This window comes from Dysidea avara, chromosome 13 (genome assembly GCF_963678975.1).
Source record: "Dysidea avara chromosome 13, odDysAvar1.4, whole genome shotgun sequence".
Classification (NCBI taxonomy): domain Eukaryota; kingdom Metazoa; phylum Porifera; class Demospongiae; order Dictyoceratida; family Dysideidae; genus Dysidea; species Dysidea avara.
The window spans coordinates 8,812,573-8,835,548 of NC_089284.1; the positions used below are offsets into that span (position 1 = coordinate 8,812,573).

The following is a 22,976-nucleotide window of genomic DNA, read 5'->3' on the forward strand; positions in this document are numbered from 1 at the left end:
TTTCAATTGGCTGTACTACTAGTTAGAGGTGACTGAGATAATCGCACACCTCTACTAGTAATACTATTGGTGGCACACATTTAACTGTCAACAAAGGCTAACAATGTTACTTTTAAACAAGTACTTATGTAGCTATACCACTATGCCTATTCACACCCTGGCATTATATTGAGTCAAAAATTTCAAGATGAACACGTTACTACTACATGTCACCCCGATTAGTTCAGGTCCCCAATAGCATATATGTAAATGCCTCATGAAGCCCATACATTTTACAATGTTTGATAGCTATATACAGGTAAAATACTCCAGCATTAAATCACACAAAATTACAAATACTAGTATTTGTAATTTTGTGTGATTTAATGCTGGAGTATTTTACCTGTATATAGCTATCAAACATTATAATAAGGAAACCTAATCAAAATTTTGCAAATAGAGTTGCGTAACATTATTATTAGTAATAGTAGAAGTATGTAAAAGGAAACCCAATCAAAATTTTGCAAATAGAGTTGCGTAACATTATTATTAGTAATAGTAGAAGTATTATTAGTAATAGTAGAAGTATACTACATACTTCTACTATTACTAATAATAATGTTACGCAACTCTATTACTAATAATACTTCTACTATTACTAATAATAATGTTACGCAACTCTATTTGCAAAATTTTGATTGGGTTTCCTTTACTATGGGCTGTGAATTTAGTGTAGCTATAACACTAAAAATGTGATATTTGATTCTAAGTGAATACATGAGTGACTGACATACAATGTTTAATTTCCATATCAGTTCACTGCATTTTTAAATCCTATTTAAAATTTTATTAATGCAGTGAGCATAATGTACTAACCAGATAGCTGACAGAAAGCAGTTGGATCATGTGATTTTCATATGCATTTGGCAATTCTACATGGGTGTGAGCAGTGCCAATGATCTCTACCTAAATGACCAACCAGTGCAAGCACACCTGACGTATAAATTAATACATTCCATACCTAACACCATCATAGCTATTCTCACATGAATTACGAGCACTGAAGGAAAATCAAACTTAATAATTATACGAAGTATAAATATAAATACGTCAAATTATCTCAGGTGCATAACATGCATGAATAGTGCACTGTGTATTTAGCTACATGACTTTCCTTCTGATGATTGATACCGTTATAACAAGTGCATCTCTAATAATCACTATACAGTCTGCAATGTCAAGAACACATCAGTGCTTATCTGTGTGCCCTCAGAAGTCTCAGTGAGATCTTCGCACATTGGAACACAAAATCCACATCGCAAATCAAAGTGAGGATGACATTGACAAGTGATGATTGATGGAGCATCCAGATTGCTACAATGTGGAGCACAGTTGAGGTTAGAATTTATGATGGATTGCCATATTAGTTGACAACTTCCTTGATTAACTTCAATACAGATGATTAAGCGCAACTGGTAAATCACCACTACTATCACCAACTACATAAAAAAGCAATAGCACAGCAATGGCAGTCAACAACAGAAGTACTTTTAAACTGGTTGACAAGAGAATCAGGATTGCTCGCTCATGAAGTATTCACAACTTCAACAGAGCCATTCGTCTATACATCATTGCAGCCATTTAAAGATAGTCGAAGTGCACACCAGTATAATTCAGGCAACCATCATTCTGTTAGTTATGTCTTCATTGACAGCCTCTAATGAATTCTCCATTATTAATAGAGGATGAACTGGGGCCTCAGCCCCATCATTGCTGAGAGCTATTCCCAATCTCCTTATAAAAAATGGCTCAGAAAAGCATTCCTCAGCTATGGCTAGTAGTATATATGACAGCCATAACCTACTCTGACCATTAGGCAGAGTGGTGCTTTTCTTTACCAATGCATACATGACTCACCATGCACACATAAGAATATAATTTGTACTTACTTCTCACATTCCATTTTCCTCCACAAAGTGTCTGATGTAGAAATGGGTGATGTTGATAACCTACTGGATGATCAAGATGTTGCACCTGTCCCTAGTACAATAGAAACACCCAACACCTTTGGCAGAAACCTAATAAGGAGATTGGGAATAGCTCTCAGCAATGATGGGGCTGAGGCCGCCAGTTCATACTGTTAGTTATGTCTTCATTGACGGCCTCTAATGAATTCTCCTAATAAAAACATGTACACATCCGAGTCAACATTTAACCTGATCTATTGGTTAAACAGTATAGGGTCTTGCGTTAACCATACATGGTTTTTGTAATGTGTAATAGATACTATACCAAAGGTAACTACTTTAGTTATTTGATAAAACATAGTTTGTTTACCAAAGTTCTGTTATAGCTATATGCCATATCAACTTCCCTAATAAATATATAACTAACTAACTAACTAACTAACTAACTAACTAACTAACTAACTAACTAACTAACTGAGGCTAGGCATATGTATCAGAATTACTTTTCAATGTGTACCACTACTACCTTTTTTTGTTGGCATAACTACTCACTAATCCAACACAATTTTTTCATCCTTATGAGAGTCGGATTATAGAAGTTTTACTTTAGCTACTAATTCCCATTTAAGATGGCTAATCAATAGTGTTGATAGTTTCTGTAGTAAGTCGAGTGCTGGTTAGAAAGTCACTTTATTATAAAAGAGGTATAAATAGTGTGTAACTGAGTACTATTAGGCCATATCCATAATTTTGTGATCACAAGCTACAGAGTGCAGTCATAAAGCTACAACAGGCTTGTCTAAAATTATGTTATTGCCTGTCTAGTTTAAGTTAGATAAAATGTTGCCTAATATGGTGATAAACTAATAAGCTCATGAGGTGGTCTTAATATTTAGTACGTTACATATGTAACTATATGTCAGATGGCTATAGACTGCTATCAAAGTCAACAGGGTTTTTATCATGTGCAGTAATTGCAAGCATGATACTCTTTAATAGAACAGTCACTAAGTGGTCATTCTGGGGCTCTCACAAAGTAGAACTTGTTTAATAAACAGGTCATCTATGGGGTCAAATATTTGGCCTTTTAACACGCGATTTACTATATATGGAAGGAAGCTAAACCTTTAATGTGCTTACTAAGAGAATTTAAAAGTTAAAGCGCTACAGCACAACAGACAATCTTGTCCTGTTTCCCATATCAATTGATCAATAATTATTGTTCTTTGAGACTTGTCAATCTAAAATTTTGATAGCCACCATGTAAAACCAGTAAGTAGTTAGAGCAACACTGCATGTAAACCAGAAAACATGAACTCATGGAATTTTCACCAACTGTGTGATTTGAAAAGAAATTTTCATGCATTTTCCCTTTTCACTCATTTTCAACAAGAACAATTTGATTGTGAAGTTCTCATATATTTTATTTATTTAGTGGAAAAAAATTATGTTAAGGTTATGCATGCTGTGTGATCTGTGATTACGAACATTAGTACTGCTAGCACTCAAGGATAGCCACTATGAAACCAGTGCAACTAGCTATTCATTTAAGTTTTAATACTTAACTATTACTAATAATAAAACAACATATTACATTATTACACTCAATATTCATCTGCAGATGATAACTTATATGGTTGCTCTGATGGCTTGTGGCTAGCAGCAGTTACACGCATTTCCTTTACGCTCAAACTTCTAAATGTTGCTGAAGCTTTCTTAGAGAGTTTTCGTATCTGTCCTTTGAGTTGCTTTACATGTACAGCAAACAGCAGGTTAGAGATCGTCAGCATTCCCATGAGTAAGTAACATGTATTGGCTAATCCATGATATCGGTATTCTTGTATCTCATCTTTGTGTATTTCACAGGAATCGTTCCTACCTTTAGCCTGGCAAAGAATATACTCTGTTGATAGTGATATTAGGAATTCATAATTTCTGGCATACAAGCTGAAGTACACTGTGTTTGAGATTCCAAACACAAGAAAAAAGCACAACAATATCAGCATCTTTACTTCTGGAGTGGTAAGTTTGAAACAGTTCAGTGTTTTGAAGCTTTTCTCAATGAACCCAGTACGCTACAGAATATAGTAAAATAAGTTATTTCATCTCTACAGCAACTTATTCTTCTAAAACTACTAAATAATATTCATATGTAATTAATATGTGTATAAAATCATTGATTAAAACAAATTATACACATGCATCAATCTCATTCATTTCTGTAACACAGAACACTTCTGCAATGGAAAATACATATCACATGTTTAATAGTATTGCTGCAATGACATACTATGTACTCTGGACCCCTAGGAATCATGCTACAGTGTTCTTATTAGAGAGGTGTGTCCTGATGTTAGGGGTCCAAATGTATGTACTAATATACAATTAGAACCAATTCATGTACAAGTGGCCTGATTATCAAGGTGTCCACGTTTCAGGGTGTCATTTTAACTAATAGTTCCACTGTATAATCTTACCAATTGAAGACGCCAGAACATCAACACAATCAGGCAGGTTCCAGTACATAGGAAGACAATAATTGGAAGCAATGCGGCATAAAATGTGAGACTGGCATTGGGAACACACAGGTTTGGTGGATATCCATATGGATAATACTTAGATTTAGTTAGAACATAAATCGGAGCAATACTAGTTGCCACATTGACAAAAATGACTTCTCCAAAGTGGAAAGCTCTTTTCCAGTTCTTAGTGTCAACACGTCGAATTGCAAATGGAAAGAAAAACTTGAAAAACAAGTGAACTAAATGTAACAGCCAGTACAAAACAATCTGAACAAATCCAGCATGTATCACAAATCCTGCATAAATATATAATAACACAATTTCAATAATCATACACACAGTTATAAATTTTATTTTATCACAGTGCTAGCACTTAATCATGTAAGGTGGCTTTTCTTTACAAATTGCTAACCACAAGACTATTATTAAACAATAAAAACTAATCAGCTGTTCTATCCCACTGAAGCCCTATAGCTACATCAAAGTAGGAGAATGGGAAGTTAAGCCTCAGTATGTCAGATTCCTTAGATATGAAGGACAAATTGATTTACACATTCAGTTGGATCAAAGGAAACATGAAGTCATATCATATATAACTGTAAGCACAGCAAAATTGAAACTATACACAACTTTACTGTAGTTCTTTATGAAGTCAAATGCTTCAAAGAAAGCATGACATAAGCACATTATCAGCATCCTCAGTTATTTGCATTATTTATGAAGTCAAGTGCTTCAAAGTGTAGGATAGAAGGCAGTTAAACCACACCTGTACTTGTAGGATATCTGTTATCAACACCTTGACCTCAGCTTCACCTCGCCCTTGGGTTGATGACAATGATATCCTACTTATGGTGGGGTTTAACTACAGCTAAATACAAGCTGAGATGATCTACTCCCAATGGTATTTGATGTCATACTAGTATATTAATTTAAGGGATCCAAGTGATAAAAAGTAGTGAAACAAGAGATAAATGATGGTAATACAGCATAGCTTGGTGGGAAAATACCTACATTGGCAAATTAATAATAATTATACTGATTTGTTTGGGTTTTTTTGTTATAGCATACAGCCAAGAGTGATCATTTACTCTTGATACAGATTACACATGTGACTGTTGTATTAGAGTGACTGCTGTATTAGATATCCTGAGTAAAGCCTTTCAGCGTGTCACTATTTCACTGTGCTAGCATTATAAATACAGCTAGACCTATAATATAATCGTGATCAAGTAAGTAGATTGTTGAGAGGTACAGTTTCAGTGCTTGATTGTTATCAATCAACCAAGATCACATTAATAGGCATGGTATTGAACCTATCCTGAATTACCAAGTGTAAGCGCTTAAATAAGTTAGTGGCATCTAAATATGCTGCTCAAGGAAAGTGTTGATAGGGATAATAAATGCCTCAGTATGGTTTCATTGCATGAAGAAGGACAAAGACCAGCCTGATTGAAAATAAAAGGAAAGACAAGGCACAGAGTGTACACATTTGTTGGAACCCCGAAAGGCATATGGAGAGTTTGTTATTGTGGTGTAAAATGGTGGCAGTGTGTTGCTTTATTTGGCCTCCAGCCTTGTAACTGTGGTCAGGCAGGCAGGCAGGCAGGCAGGCAGGCAGGCAGGCAGGCAGGCAGGCAGGCAGGCAGGCAGGCAGGCAGGCAGGCAGGCAGGCAGGCAGGCAGGCAGGCAGGCAGGCAGGCAGGCAGGCAGGCAGGCAGGCAGGCAGGCAGGCAGGCAGGCAGGCAGGCAGGCAGGCAGGCAGGCAGGCAGGCAGGCAGGCAGGCAGGCAGGCAGGCAGGCAGGCAGGCAGGCAGGCAGGCAGGCAGGCAGGCAGGCAGGCAGGCAGGCAGGCAGGCAGGCAGGCAGGCAGGCAGGCAGGCAGGCAGGCAGGCAGGCAGGCAGGCAGGCAGGCAGGCAGGCAGGCAGGCAGGCAGGGCAGGGCAGGCAGGGCAAGCAGGCTGGCTGGCTGGTAGAACGAAAATTTGAGTTTAGATTTTTTTTAAAATTCTACATCTGACCACCTGTAAGCTTACTTTTAATGTGTTAGAGGACTAATAAATACTATTATTCTGTAAAGGTGATTTCCATCGTGTAAGATGTTTCTAGGGTGGTTTTTAAAGGCAGAATTTTAGGCGGTGCACATCATTTTTGGGGGGATATCTTCTTAAACAGTACTACCTACCGTACTGCTTGGTACACTAAGACTCTTCCAAGAAGGTACTTCTTGTTGCTTAAAATCTTTCTATGATGACTTTTGCACACCATTTGGAGAGTATACTATACTGGTACTATTGTATTGTATGATTTTACTAGTTCAATTAGAGATCATAGCATAACAGTAACTAGGGAGATCACTTACACCTGCAGGTATGCATTTTCTTGACTACAGTAATTAAATTTCTGCTATTATATTCAGGTGTAGGTGATCTCTGTTGTTTCACTATTGTTTATTTCTTTGATCCCTAAAAATTCTTAATTTTTTTCTACTTGCTTTTGTGTAATACTATTATGACTGGTGAACTCGTGCATACCACAATAGAAGAAAGAATGGCACTGGGCTTATTGCTTTTATCTGAACACACGACCCAACTATTAATTACTGAAATAGTGAAGTGGCCACTACACTTCATTTTCAGCTATTTTCAGCCCGATACACAGCGTTAAAAAGAAAATATATTACAAGAAAGGCCTCTGAAATCAATCCAGTCACAATGAACATCTCGGACAATTCCTGTTACAAATGTAGGGAAGCCATCATATGATGCTACCATGAATTGACATCTTGTGCTGTCAGAAAGATAAATGGGACACAAAGGAGGACACAGGTGAGTCCATGAAATATGCATTGTTTGTACGTACCAAAAGGAACCTGTTGGGTTGAAGCGATGTTGAACAGTGAAAAATCAAGCACAAAGCCTTAGCCATTACAGTGGAACCTTGATTATCCAAACACCGATTAACTGAACACTCAATTATCCGAACACCAAATCGACTACTCAATTAGAGGATTTTGTCAACAAGTGTATGCTTTATTAGAGTAGTTGAGCAAAGCTCTGTATATAAATGTATGTATGTTTGATTCTATGTATTATTCACTGTCATGTTCACTGATAAGTAGCTATAGTTATATTATCTATGATTTTCCTCATGAAGCAAATGCTGTATGTACCAGGTAGTTCCTATACGGTAGGTCCTTCTGTTTGGCTATTCTTACAATCCCCATCCACTGACACGTTTGTAGCCTGAGCTCCCTACTTCTCTGCTCCAGCTAGAGGGCTGTGGCTCGACAAATGGACAATCTTTTGGAGATTTTCGAGGAGCAGTCTTATCACTTGCAGAAGGCAAAGAGACAGAACCTGTTGCACCTTAACAATGTCCAGTTGTATTCATGAAACGAATGCTGCAAATACGAGTATCAACGCTGCAGGTTTGATCCATCACTATTAACAGTTACTCTAAATAATATGCTTGCCCCTTTGATCATATTTTCTAATTACGCAAATTTAAGTGTAATGGTGATTGAATAATTGTATTGTGTAGTTTTGTATCTATAATCTATTTTTGTAACATTATTTTGTATAGCAAGAACTGTTGATTAACATACAACTGTAATAGGCCTCTGTGGTAATTAACACAATCTTTGTACATGCACACATCAGCACATATATATATATATATGAAGGTATGACATGTTTTTGGGGCAGTTGCCCAGTGAAGGAATTCTCTGTTGGTTGTTTGCGGACCCAGCTTACAGTGGCGTAGTCGGCACGACGACCCTGTCTCGGCAAGGCGATAGACTACGACGTCAGTGACTGAACTCTGAATCCTAAGCGCAAGCCTCTGTGGTACTGTGGAGCTAACAAATAACGGTACCCAATAAGGTTGTGAGAATTGTTGATAGAGCGCCTTGTGCTGTTGTACAATTGCAGAGGATCATCGAGGATGACTGAGCAGGAAGGAGAGCGGCAGCCTGGACACCCTGCACAAACACGCCCGTTGGTCTTACCAGAAGTTTTTGATGGACAGAAAAGTTTCGATGAGTGGGTGAGTCACTTTGAAAATGTTTCTGCTGTTAATGATTGGAATGACGAAGGTAAACTTCTTTGGTTGAAAGTGAGACTTACAGGATAGGCACACGTGGCGTTTACTCAACTTGCTCACGAGATCCAGCAATCACATGCAACTGCAAAGAAAGCGTTAATTGAATGTTTTGACCCACCAAGCTAACAACAACTGTACAAAGTACAATTTGAAGGCAGAAGGAAGAGGGACAAAGAGACGTGGGCGGACTTTGCCGATGAACTGTTACTGTTGGCTAGCAAGGCATTTCCGAAGTTGCAAGAGGAGGCTCGAGAAGAGTTGGTATTGAGTAGATATTTGGACCAGTTAAGGACCCACAGGTATCCTTTGCAGTTAAGCAGCATCGTCCTAAGTCTATTCGGGATGCAGTCAGCAGTACCATTGAGCTGGAAGCTTACCTTCTGACCAAGTAAATGTCATACAACCAAGTAAATGTCATTTTCTTCAACGTAAGGTTAATCTTCTTGGCTATATTGTTTTGTCTAAAGGGGTATCACCTGACCCTTCCAAGACATCAAAAATCAAAGAGTGGCCAATTCCAAAATCTGTGCAAGAACTCCAAGAAGTATAGCAGTTTCTTGGCTTGGCGAACTATTACAGGCGCTTAATTAAGAATTTTGCAACAGTAGCAAAGCCCTTACACCAAACCACTGAACAAAAGAAACCTTTTAAATGGACAAATGAATGTGAACAGGCCTTTATCCAACTAAAGGATTACCTAACAACAGCTCCTATCTTAGCAATGCCAGATTGGACCAAGCCCTTCATAATTGACACAGATGCAACTTTTCAAACACACCTTAAGTAGCTAATGTCTTAGTGTCTAATGTCTTTGAGCAGGCTGTAGGACCAGGTGTCCTACAGACCTTCAGCACTTGTGCTGTAAAGCTTTAATAAAAAAAATATATAAAAAAATGCCAGTGAAACAGGCATTGGAGCAGTTTTATCTCAATGTGATCCCAGTGGCACTGAACATGTTATAGCCGTCTGCTCACTAAGCCAGAAAGGAACTATTGTGTCACACGCAAAGAACTCTTAACTGTGGTCACTTTTCTTGGCCATTTCTGTCACTACCTTATTGGAGTTCCATTTACCATCCGCACTGACCATGGTGCTTTGACATGGCTTCAAAACTTTAGATCCCCAGAAGGCCAGCTAGCAAGGTGGCTTGAAAAACTACAAGAATTTCAGTTCACTATTATAGGACGGAAACACAACAATGCAGATGCCCTTTCTCGAATGCCATGTCAGTAGTGTGGTAGAAGTGAAGATGTGCTGGTTACAACCATTAGTGCAGACAACACCATTGGTGGTTATTCACTGAAAGACATGCGTCAATTGCAGGCAGATGATCCTGTTGTGGGAAAGATACTACATGACAAAGAAACTGGACAGAAGCCTACAGATGGCCATGCTAAGAGCCAAGGACTGGAGTACCACTGTTTGAGCCAGCAGTGGGATCAGTTAAGGATTCAGAATGGTTTACTCTGGCATCATTATGCACAGCTGAATAATAGCCAAGACAGGTTACAGCTTGTTGTACCGAAGAAACTTCGCCAACGGATAGTTGAAGAGCTTCACCGGGAATGGGTGGTGGCCATCTTGGTCATGAGAAAACTTTAGGACGATTGAAGGAATGTTTTTACTGGCTAGGCCATTATGATGATGTGCAAAATTGATGCCGAGCCTGTGTCAGTTGCACCACTAGAAAAACATCTGCTCCTGCAAGACGTTCCCCCATGGGAACAATTACTGCTAGCTACCCCATGCAGATAGTGGCCACAGACTTAGTTGGACCTCTACCAGAGAGTGATACTGGGAACAGATACATATTAGTGGTAGCAGATTACTTTACTAGATATATGGAAGCTTTTCCCTTGCCAAACCAAGAAGCTACTACAGTGGCTAGGAAGTTAGTAGATGAAATTTTCCTGAGATTTTCAACTCCTGAACAACTTCACTCTGATCAGGGCAGACAATTTGAAGGCCAGCTAATTACAGAAGTTTGCAAGTTATTGAACATCAATAAAACTAGAACCACTCCTTACCATCCTCAATGGGATGGCCTAGTTGAACGATTTAACCGTACCCTACTTAATCTGTTGGCCACATGTGCCAAAGATCATCCTTTTGACTGGGAACATTACATCCGTAAGTAGCATTCAATCTTCTACTAGTTATGCTCCGTTTTACCTGATGTTTGGGAGGCAGGCAAGATTACCTATTGACGTTTTGTATTGGACTAGGGAAGAATCACTCCAATCTCAAGGAGAATATGCTAGACTTCTGCAACTCAGATTAAGCAGTGCATTTGACATAGTCAGGGAGCATGGCAGTAAAGAGCACCAATGGCAGAAATAATTTTATGATGCAAAAGTTCATGGGGAACCCTACAAAACTGGAGACTTTGTTTGGCTACACTCGCCACCCCCAAAGGGAACGTCACACAAGCTTCACCACCCTTGGACCTTACAAAGTCATTAAGAAAGTTTCTGATGCAACTTACCGGATCCAACATCTCTATGGCAACCAACAATGTAAGGTTATACACTTTGATAGATTAAAACCTTGTTCAAGAGAAGTAATACAGTCTCTACAGCATTCAAGACCAATGCCAGTGGAACCAACAATTGACCAAAGTACTTGTCACAGTTCACAAGATTTAATAGGAAGTAGTTTGGAACTTTTAGATGACTATGATGATGATGCAGAACTCCAATTACCACTTCTTTCGACTGCAGATTCAGTGCGACGTTACCCAACAAGAACCCATCGCCCTCCAAACAGATTTGGTGATTTTGTTAGACACTAACTAGATGGGACGTCTTCTTGAATGAGGACGGTGATTGAATATTTGTATTGTGTAGTTTTGTATCTATAATCTATTTTTGTAGCATTATTTTGTATAGCAAGAACTGTTGATTGACATACAACTGTAATAGGCCTTTGTGGTAATTAACACAGTCTTTGTACATGCACACATCAGCACATATATATGAAGGTATGACATGTTTTTGGGGCAGTTGCCCAGTAAAGGAATTCTCTGTTGGTTGTTTGTGGATCCAGCTTACATAAGTAATGAATATGTGCCATTACATGGTCGTTTTCCTCATGCAAAGAAACCATATTGAGGTGCTTATTTTCTACATAGACACCTTTCTTAGAGGAGCATATTTAGATGCTACAAAAATATTTAAGTGACTGTAAGTGGAGTATATACATACAAGTAGCTTGCATTACCGATCATGCCTCTAAATTATAAGAATACGCCAACACATCATTACTAATCAGTACACTCAGTGACCACGCCCCTTATTGACCAGGCTGCAATTAACCGTGGTTTTGCTGTATATACAAGACATGGAAAATCACACCCCTTAATCTATCGCATAGCTAAGAGAGATTGAGTTACTTTAATAAAGCAGTCACATGATGGTATATGTCTATGTAGGGATTTCCCACATAGCTGTGTTTTAATAGCTACTATCTTTCATATTTCTTGTTTCCCTACTTTTAATTGTAACAATCATTAGGAGGTATAGAGTCACTAAAATTTATTGGTGAGTAGAATAAGTTATGATACAGTTAAAATATAGCAAGTGAGCCACTAACCAGATAGTTGGCAGAACACGGTCGGATTCTCATATGCAATTGGTAATTCTGGTTCTGAGCAGTACAAATGTTTTCTAGCTCCAAAGCTAACTAATACAAGCACACCTGTATATGTAGAAATTGTTTAAAGCACATACATTCACAACACAACAGGAATAGTTTACATACCTATCACCATCATAATCAAAGTCATGTAAACTATCAGAACTGAAGGAAAATCAAACCTATATTATTTTAAGAACGATTATACAAACAATAATCAGGAAAAAAGTTGAGTGTCGTGCAGAAGTGGATCCAGGAGCTGGCAAAGGGAGGGGCACAAACAGGCTAAGTTTTAGGGGAACAAGATTCTCTCCTTAGTTGCTATATTTTTTTGAAACAGTACACAATCACCTCTTAGTAGTGTCTCACTGTACTGTTGATTTTGCCATTTGTCCTTTGCAGATGGTTGTGAAGTATAAAAGCTGTTAGAAAGGCTATTAATGGCTTAAACACCAGCAACACAGCTGTCCACTATCAATAAATACAATAATTATTTTTAGACTGAGGTGCTTAGTCACATGAAAATACTGGGTGACAGTCTGACAGCTGGTTTGACTTTGGTTTCAGGTGAGCTTGCAATAAATCGAGGTTATGTAGCTATATAATTTGTTTAGGGATAAATTGATTTTGGCCTAACATAACTTTTAGTAAGGCAATCAAAATAAGTATGGATTCTCCACAAATGAAGGGGTTGGGGGAGGATATCTGCCCAAAATGCCCCATCCTGGATCCACTTTTGCCATGTACTCACATTACGTCTCTCCTGATAACTGATACAATTAAAACAAGTATGCTACCAACTATCATTAAACAGGCAGCTATGATGAAGAACACATCAATAGTATTTTGTGTGTCCTCAGGAGTCTCAGAGAAGTCTTCACATATTGGAATACAAACTCCACATCGAATATCAAACTGAGGATGACAAGTGTTGGGTGGTACATTAGCATCAAGTTCATTACAGTTTGGAACAATAGTTGAAGCTATTGGAAGTTCCCATACTGATTGGCATGTTCCTTGACTGACATTAACACAACCTTCCTCAAGATTACTAAGCACAACAGGTGAATCACCACTACTATTACAGACAAGATAAAAATAATTGCACAGCAATGGCAGCCCATCACGTTCACAATTGTCAGATACAAGATCAATGTTGGTAAACAGGTTGACAAGAGAATCAGGATTGCTCACTTGTGGGTTGTTCATAACTTTAACAGAGTCATTTGTGGTTGGTATGCCATACATCATCGCAGTCATTTGGAGATAGTCCAAACACACACCAGTATAATTATAACAAATACTGTCAGGAATCATTCTCTTAGTCATCACATCTTCTGAATTGTTCTAATAAAGCACACATCAACATGTAACCTAATGTGTTTTTGACTTGTAATCTCCAAACTGTACAGAGTTTATTGCAATAATATATTATTTAACACTAACAACCAATGCAAGCATATTATGTACGTATCTACTTATGTAGTTGTACCACAGGCATGAGTACTTTGCCATGCCAGGCAAAGCACTTGTGCCTGTAGTATAACTAATATGTGCCACATGGGCTAATCACCTACATGTGTGGGAAACTGCTGGCATGCTTTATTAATATATTTTATATTGGGATATGTGAATTTTGACAGTAAACACTGGAAACAACACAAGTGCTAAAAGTTATATGTTAAAGCATATAGAAAATAAAGCTCATATGAGGCAGACGGCAGAGATGCTAATAAAGTGCAAAGCTGAGTGCTTAATTAGCATCGAGACCATGGTGCCAAGTGCTTTATTATTCCTATAGCACAAGCAAGACAATTAATTATGGAACATTCTAGTGGATTACTAGTGGATTGAGCGCAGTACATAAAATGCGCTAACGCGACACCTCAAATGGTTTTACACTTATATACATGTGTTAACAGTAGTCCAGGTGAATGCTAATAGTCCAGTGCAGTACTACTGAGCTGTATCAGGATTTACATCAGTTCAGCACTGCTAAATCAGATGATCCATTGACCAGGATAGCCATCCGAGTCAGACCTATCAGTTTAATTAAACTTGAGGCATGATTTAAGAGCTGCATCCCACTTGCATAGTAAGTAAATGAGTAGCCATTATGGTAACAAAACAATGCAGGTAAACTTTACAATAATATTAACCATCACTAAGTACAGCAAAGCATGTTTCCTGCGGCTTCTTGCATATCTACAAACTTTGTTATACTACAATGATAATAGGCATGCACTATTATTGAATGCTTGTAGCAAGCCAGCTTTTCTGAGAACCACTGATGCCTAGTTACTGAGAATATGTGGGACCATGCTAAAAGACTGCAACACACCTATTGATAATGGGCATGACTCCATGTATGCCTACAGGTAGTGACACAAATTTAGGGATCACCCTAGTTTGAATTTTTCTTCCTTTCAAGCAATTTATTTTCTACTTATTTTGCTCATTGTTCTGCCAGAAGGATTGTACTTTGCTTGGAATTTATTAACATAAGCACAGTCATGCAAATCTAAGTAGACTATGTTCATTATGTGTTCAACTGGTTTGATACCTTTCCACAATTTTCCATCTGACAGTGGCTGAGAATAGATTACCATTGTCTCAACAAGCAAATTTGTTGCAGGTATCTAGATAATCTTTTATCTAAATTACCTCCCAGCCCAAACTACAGTATCCCAATCAAGAAGGAAATTTCTCTGTGACAAGCACAGATCAGGGTGTTTATGCCATAGCTACAAAATTTTCAAGTACAAGTATACATTTTTTACCTATTAGTTATGTCACCAGGACAAAATGTGACCCCAGGTCAGGATCAACCCTACCTGGTTTCAACCCTGATAGCTATATACTGTATAGTCAGTCATGCGCATAAATACAAACACATCCATACAACAGCTATGTCATACAGAGATAAATTTACAAAGTGCATGTACACCAGTGTTTGTCAATTCTGGCTGGCAAAGAAACTTATGCTGTGAAAAAGTTTTTGGTAAGGGAATCATAGCAGGAAAAGATTTAATTAAGTTTTGATGTAGGAACATTGCAGTCAGCACCAACTTTTATCCACTAAATTTCCCCAGTAGCTAGTTATGTCAACTCCTACTGTGCTAACAAACATTTTGAAATACTTATGCATAACTAACCAAGCAGTCATCAAGTAGACGTCTAAGAGTATTTGCTTCAGTCTGATTAAAATCGGCATTTTTTGGCACATCAACATAATAAAATATAATTGGTAGTGTGAACAGTCCAATTATTGTCAGCAAGGTTACAGCAACTATCACATTACAACACCATCTCTTTGTTTTCTTGCTACAGCATGGAGCATCAACAGGTTCTGGTTCTGCAGGTGAACTGTTGCGTTGATGATAATCAAATCCTTCTTCGGAAGGTCCACTACCATTTGGAACAATGATTGAAGTAACCTTCTTTTTGCGAACTTCCCTCTGACATTGAACATGATCAAATATTTCATTCTCAACATACAACACTGCAGCCAATGTTGTTGGGGATGATGGCAGTGGTGTGGTAGGACTGCTTTCACGTTGAACATAACTCCCGTTTTCTAACTTGTTGACGTCCATTGTTACTGTTAGCTAGCTACGTATATGGCAAACATATGCCCTTTTACCTTATAATGCAATGCATGCAGGTACATGTATGCCTTAGATATGCTACCCACACCCACATCAAATTCAATATTACATTTGGATTGTTCTATTTCATAGCAGTACAACCCTGAAAACATCACCAAAATTCTGTGCTGGTCACTGTAAAGTGTTAGTAGTAATAGTAAAATATAACTAGGTGAATGAGCTAGTCACAACTATTTTTGATGATACAAAGGGCACTGACCCCTGCCTATCCTATCCCCTCACACTTAAACTTTGTTGTACTCTTAATTGAATTGAATTAACACACCTATAACCTTACAAACTATCTAACGGTCTTGACCCACCAACAAAGCTAGCTCTGCACACGTTTTGTAGTAGACACACCTCATACAACTGACTGAACAAGCTTCCATCACTGTACTTGTACGCGCATTCGCGTAATACCTCTCGATGACTACTTACGCTAGCCTATGAATGTAACTCACACCTAGCTTACTTATTTAATTGGTTTGCAGCAAGATTAACATCGGCATTGAACGGCTTCCGAATTGCAATTTCTCTCAGAGCATTGTTGTGTACAAGGGGGGGAGGGTTTTGAGGTTAATATCTAGTAATCACTCGGTTACGTACAGCCACACCCAACAAATTTCGCGTTTGTGCGTTCGTTCGTTCATGTTAGTCAGTGACTCGGAAAGTAAAAACAATAGAGCCTGTTACTGTGATCGAGAGCTAGCTAGTCTTTCCTCTCTTCCTATGTAAGTTGTGAGTGTGTAGCTAGGCCTTATTAAAAATTAGGGGTGGATCCAGGGTTTGGCAGGGGGAGAGGTGCACCAGGGTAGCAGGTATATAGAGCAGGGGGTCTTCGGGGGTGCAGAAACTAAAGTTATATTTCATATGTTTTTAAGACTGATAATTTTGATGTATATAGGCTAGACTCAGGGGCTAAAAAAGAGGGTTAATTAATAATAATATATTGCTTTACAGAATTGTGGTACAACTACACATACAGAAAATTTTGGCTTGCAAGGGACATACAATTCTGAGGGTCTACCAGACACCAGCTCTGGTAGCCTATGTAGTTAACTAACTATAGCTATCTAATTACAATTATCTAAATAACTTACAAATAACTATAATTGCTTGGTGCAGGAGTCTTGGAGCATCGAGAACAAGGGCACAAGTAATGAAATCTACAGGGAGTATTGTCAAAATTGGCTAGAAAATGGTTCCATAGAAATTTCTTCAACTTTACTTTGATTACTTCTAAATATTGAGACAAGTCAAATATTGGTAGGGAACATAGGCGGCGGAAAGGGGGGGGGGGGGGGGGGGGGGGGGGCTAGGGGGCTAGGGGGCTAAAGCCCCCCCTAGGTCTGCTGAGGGGGGCTTAGCCCCCCCTCAGAATGATATCACACCGAAATTATCTTTCTTGGAGTGGGGCTGAAAACCGTGATAAAGATCGAGATACTCTAATAGAGCAGTCACTCTAATAAAGTAGTCAGTGTGTAGCGAGCTATGTAAGGATTTTTATGTAGTTTATCAGCTAGAAATGGTAGCTGATGAGGTGGAAAGCTCTTGTCAGTTGGTTGTGACCTTTTTTTTTTTTTTTTGGTCTCACCTTACCAAACTATAGAAATAAGTCTGGGTCAGCTCAACGGAGCCCCCCCTCATATCAACTACTTCCTCCGCCGCTGGTAGGGAATTCCACAGTCTGGGTAAGCGATAAAAATATGAATTCATAATAGGGTTGGTGAGGGCTGTCTTGGGGTAGAGCTTGGAGCCAGCAGATCTTGTAGTACTAGTAGTACAATTAACATGGTTTAGTATGTCGAATTTATCAGATGGATGTTTGATGGATTTGATAAAGAATAAGATGTCAGCAATTTCGTAAGTGTACATTAATGGCAGTATACCACACTGGATTAACCTAGATATGTAGTCTGAATGATAATTAGATAAAATAAATTTGGTGGCTCTTCGCTGTATTTTTTCAAGTGATTCGATATCCTTTAATAGATATGGTCTCCACAGTGTTGAACAGTACAATACTTTTGATCTAACTAGAGTAATGTACAATGATTTATGGGCCTGAGCACATTCAGAGTCCTTGAATACCCTACGCAGTAAGCAAAGTGATTTGGTGGCCTTAGAGGAGATCATTTCATAGTGGTCTTGCCAAGTAAGTGAATTGGTAAGAACAATGCCAAGATCTTTACAGCTGGAGGATTCAATAATTGTGTGACCATTGACATTGTAAATGGAATTGAATTTACGATGGAAGCTCATAAACACAAACTTTGCCAGGTTAAATGAAAGTAAATTGTTAACAGACCAGTTAAATAAAGAATTGAGGTCTTTTTGAAGGAGTTCAATGTCAAGCGTGGACAATATTTGTCTGAAGCACTTTGTATCATCTGCAAACTCAAATAGTTGTGCAGTAATGACAGATGGTAAATCATTGATGAATATTAAGAAGAGCAAAGGATCCAGTATACTACCCTGTGGTACACCAGAGATGACTGGTAGAGTCTTAGATAGTTGATTGTCTACAGAAATACACTGGGTTCAGTTGTTTAGGTAGTAACTAAACCGGTTCCATAAGGTGCCAGTGATACCTAAATTCCACAATTTAACCAGTAGTTTATTATGTGGCACACTGTCAAACGCCTTCCGAAAGTCAATGTAAATAAGCTGATTGAAGTAGATAAGTAGCTGTTGTTGAGTTGAAGCATTCCTTTGAAATCCAAATTGATATTGTGTAATGCAGTTGGAAACTGAATTGATTATCTTGTCATAGATTAATCTTTCTAGAACTTTAGATACAACACAAATGTGTGAGATCGGACGATAGTTTTTCACAGAGGTTTTGTCTCCAGATTTATACACAGAAACTATTTTGTGCATTTCCATTCAGCTGGCATGGTTCCACTGTTAACACTGGTTGTGAACAGATGGTGAATGGGTAGGACAAGGGCATAGCTCAGTGCTTTAAAATGATTGGAGGGATGTTGTCAATGCCACTAGCCTTGTTTGGATTGAGATTAATTAACGCCTCCAACACATCTTGTTCTGTGAAATGAATTGAATCTAGGTAATTGTCAGGGACAGGCAGATTGGATATATTGGGAAGACAGAAGTTGCTTTGAGTAAAAACAGAGTAAAAGTATTGATTGAGTGTGGCCAAAAAGCTAGTTGTTAACTTTGGCTAGTGGTAAATGGTAATTGGACTAGTTGCACAAAACTTAGGCAAAATAGCCAGCTGCACCAAAGAAAAACTTTTATAATTTACTACAAGGATTTGACTAAAACTACTAAAAGTAACATCAAGATCCAATCCTTGAGATAGCCATTTTAAAAACTTTTCCATTTCGTGGTCTATTCAATGTATTCATTGATTCTTACAATTGAATTAGTTTTAATTTTCTTTCTTACAGTTCACTCTAAAATGAAATTGCCCTAAATCCAATAAAATGAAGCTTGCACGTGCATAATTATATATATAATATTATACAATTATACATACTTAAATTTTGTCTATTTTCTTAAATTACTTCCAGATCTCTCTAAAATTGCTTCCAAATTCAATCTTGGAACACTTATGTTTCAAAAATTTCCTGGGGGAGTATGCCCTAGATCTCACAAGTTAGTCAGAAATCCCTACAGTTCTCCTCTTACTGACAATTTGTCACACAAGCCCTCTTTTACTTTAACTGTTTGGAGAATCATGGCAATATACGGCACAAAAAGTACTTACGTACTTCAAAAACTATGTGTACCCCCAGTCTCAGGGTATAGTAGTTTTTAGCCACTGTGTAGACTGGTTTTATGGACAAATATCTAAATCATATATACTGCTTTCTATAAGTGGACTGCATTGATCAAGAGTTGTGTTGTGTAGGGATAAGTGTCAGTCATGAGTAGTTCAGCTAGCTGTAGCTATATGTGACCGAATTTTGTAAAATCACCCATATGGGTGCGCGTGAAATAATTAGAATTTTCATGTTTGGTGGGTTGCTATTATGAGCAGAGGAGAGCTATAAAAATATTTCTAAAATTATCTAGTAATTTAAGGTATTGAGAATGGCTTAAAACCATCAACAAGTACATTTGCACTATAAAGCTTGTTATTTCATTGAATATTTTAAGTGTCAAATGTGCCCATATGGGTGATTTTCCAAAATTCAGTCACATATATAATTATTATGGACCTAAAGAATGGCATACACAAGATCATGTGTGTTTCATTTGCAAATTGCAATATATCCTAAGCAGGCTAAGTGTGGGACAGTGCTGTTGCTACTTTTCATATCATAAATGGTGAGTATGGTCATGCACAATAGAAATTTGTACTGCCTACTTAGGCCACACAAGATTTATTATATGCTTTATGGGCTATTTGCCCTCTAGCATGCAGTGACTGGGCAGATCAAAATAAGAATGCAAGCTACTTTAACAGTATAATGACTGTTCTATTAGAGTGTCTTGATCTTCATAGGTGTAGGTGCTAGCTAAATCCCTTCTGAAATAATAAAAGCAGTTATGTTTCCCTTTTCTTTGCTACTACACTTATGACTACTTGTACAAGAGTACTTGGGAGTTGACAGTCATTGTTTAAGAGATCAGGTTTTGCCAAAACACTGCACCACCACATCTGTGAAACATTAAGACCTTACAATGAGAAAGTGGTTTGATGAATGTAGCAAGAAGCCAATTAGTCATATAAGGGAAAAACCATGTGTTATAGCCTATAGGGGAACATCATATCAAATGATTAGACAACGATCAAAACCATGAAACTAGCTGAATTGATCACATGATATAATTATTATATGGAAATATTGAATGCTGAGAACCATATAGGTATCAGAAGATATCGATATAGAGTAGATGCTGGTATTATGAAACAGCAGGTATTATGGGACACCTTGCTGTATTATCACACTTTTCTCCTTTAAGTAGCAAACATGCCATGAAAATATGGGCTATGTATGTGTTCTCCAGTATTGCAATACACACACGTTGCAAAAATTCAAATTAAATATTTCAATATTTCATTGAATTGCTTTACAATCTTACAATCGTTGCAAGATCGTACAATCTCGTACAAGATTTTTTTTTTAGTTTTGGACCCTTGCATATTAGGGACATCATATAGCCCAGCAACAGTAACAGATAATAGCAATAACAGCCAAAAGAAGAATCAGATTATATACAAGTTTCCAGAATCCTAGAGTGTAGAATCCTGGTCTTATAAGCAGTCTTACTTTTATGGCTTCTGGTCATTTAATTGCTGTGTTCTTTGTTGTTCTAGTCATTCTTTGCATTGTACAGTTGATTTTTAATGTTTATCCACTAAACTATATATATATGTAGCTAATGCCTCAGTGCTGGGAAAAAAAGCTACTTTGTTTACCACAGCAGACTAAAACACCTGACACACAAGAATGTACAGGGATCACTATTATTGATTTGGCATGTAGGTGTTGTTCAGTATTTACATGTAGAACAACTTCCAAATAGCTTAGAAAACTATAATAATTATGTTGAATAGCTTTAACTGACATCACTCATGACCAGCCACATCTCCCTTTAAAAATGATGAGTGTTTCTAGCATAGTTTTACTAGTTGATACTGTAAGAGTTATGAATGTCCAATGAGTATATAATATTACAATGGGATGTCTTCAACAGTGGCTGTTGGGAAGTTATGTTTCAGTTCAGGACTGAAAGTTGATATTTCGGGATGATATATATTGATGAGAGCTTAGGACATCACGGGATCAGTTTGACTAGATATTATGCTGAATCACAGTGTCTAAGTCTTCCTCAAAATTTGAGCTCTTATTCTATTGTGTTATATGTGAATCTCAAGAGATTAAAGGTAGTGCATACCTGGAGATGATGTGATGATGTCATGCATTGACCTATTAACAAAAAGGGTATGTAGCTATCTACGTTCAGATGCTGGGAAAGTTTTTAACCCTGAATGATGTGACTACAGTGAGTACCTGACATAGTACAACTAATGTAGTTAATTATTTAGTGAGATTTTTGCTATTAAACATGTGTAAGAATTAGTATATATATATATAGAGGAAGTCTTAGCTACCAGTTACAAATTTCTTCAAGATCAGTTAATTTAGTAAACTACGCAACCAATTAAGTCATGTACAATGATCAAAAGATCTTAGAGCTGGGAAAAAACTTCTTGTCATGAATAGCTACATCTTACTATAGCTACACAGCAGAACTCTCTATCAGAGGAATAGCAGTAGCTATCTTGGACTCTTTTGTTTGCATTTATGATCCCATTTTAGTTTCCGACGAAAAATTACAGCAAAGGTGCTACTTTTCAGTGTTTTGCCGGAAATTATATTTGGTTAATGTAGCATCCTTCTTATTGTTTTTCTTAGCATTTGTATAGTTTAAAGAAATGGCCATAATTATATTTTTGCTTCACCAACAATGGCAATGCACAGATGGCAATGTACAGAATTGTAGAAAAGTATGACTTCAATGTGGCATTTTGAGTTGTAATGCTTTGTACAAGATTGTACACGATTCAACACAACACTGATAACTGGCATATGATTGACTGAGATTCCACTATGTATATAAAATATTGCTCAAGTGTACCGTGGTCAGTAAATCAACTGTTAATCAAATAATTCATGCAACAGGAAATTACAATTTACTGAATGGATGCACACTAGTGGGCATATGCCGTCTTCCCATGTTCTGGGTGTATGATGTTGTTTATCTAATATATCACCCAGCACATTTTATGATTATCTATAATGTAATATTCTAAACTCAGCAACCCTCTGATGCGTTATACCAAAGATCTGACTATTCATATGACATGTTAGTTATATAGGTCACCACATATGTTGAGGTATATACCTGGGGATGAAAATTGTATCAAAGGTTGCAATTGATGTATTTGTTTGTATGTATAGCTACTTCTGCTTAGCTGTTATTCTAAATTTTGAGCCATTTACTCAAGATTGAAGATTAAAGTAATCTAATAGGGTAGTCACATATTCTAAGGAACTGTCAATTTCAACTGAGAGTAAAAATCTGAATTCAAAGATAATTAACGATTTTACTGACAAACAATGAAACACTTATTCTAATCTTTGCGCATG

General features: G+C 37.6%; 1 protein-coding gene across 1 annotated transcript; it reads right to left on the bottom strand.

The window, feature by feature from the left end:
* Positions 1-3,498: 3,498 nt before the first annotated feature.
* LOC136243043 (uncharacterized) lies at positions 3,499-16,427 on the bottom strand. Its single transcript, XM_066034560.1, has 7 exons — positions 16,325-16,427; positions 15,358-15,814; positions 12,954-13,549; positions 12,329-12,384; positions 12,161-12,265; positions 4,424-4,764; positions 3,499-4,021 (listed from the first exon to the last, which is right to left on the bottom strand). The coding sequence occupies exons 2-7, from the start codon at positions 15,796-15,798 to the stop codon at positions 3,551-3,553; spliced, it is 2,010 nt and encodes a 669-aa protein (XP_065890632.1). The 5' UTR covers positions 15,799-15,814; positions 16,325-16,427; the 3' UTR covers positions 3,499-3,550.
* Between the last annotated feature and the right edge of the window lie 6,549 nt (positions 16,428-22,976).

Coding starts and splice junctions, on each gene's coding strand:
- LOC136243043 (XM_066034560.1), bottom strand. CDS start 15,798: ATGGACGTCAACAAGTTAGAAAACGGGAGTTATGTTCAACGTGAAAGC. Junction 13,550..15,357: donor GTCTACTTGATGACTGCTTG/GTTAGTTATGCA, acceptor GTGCTTTATTAG/AACAATTCAGAAGATGTGAT. Junction 12,385..12,953: donor GTTATCAGGAGAGACGTAAT/GTGAGTACATGG, acceptor AAAATAATATAG/GTTTGATTTTCCTTCAGTTC.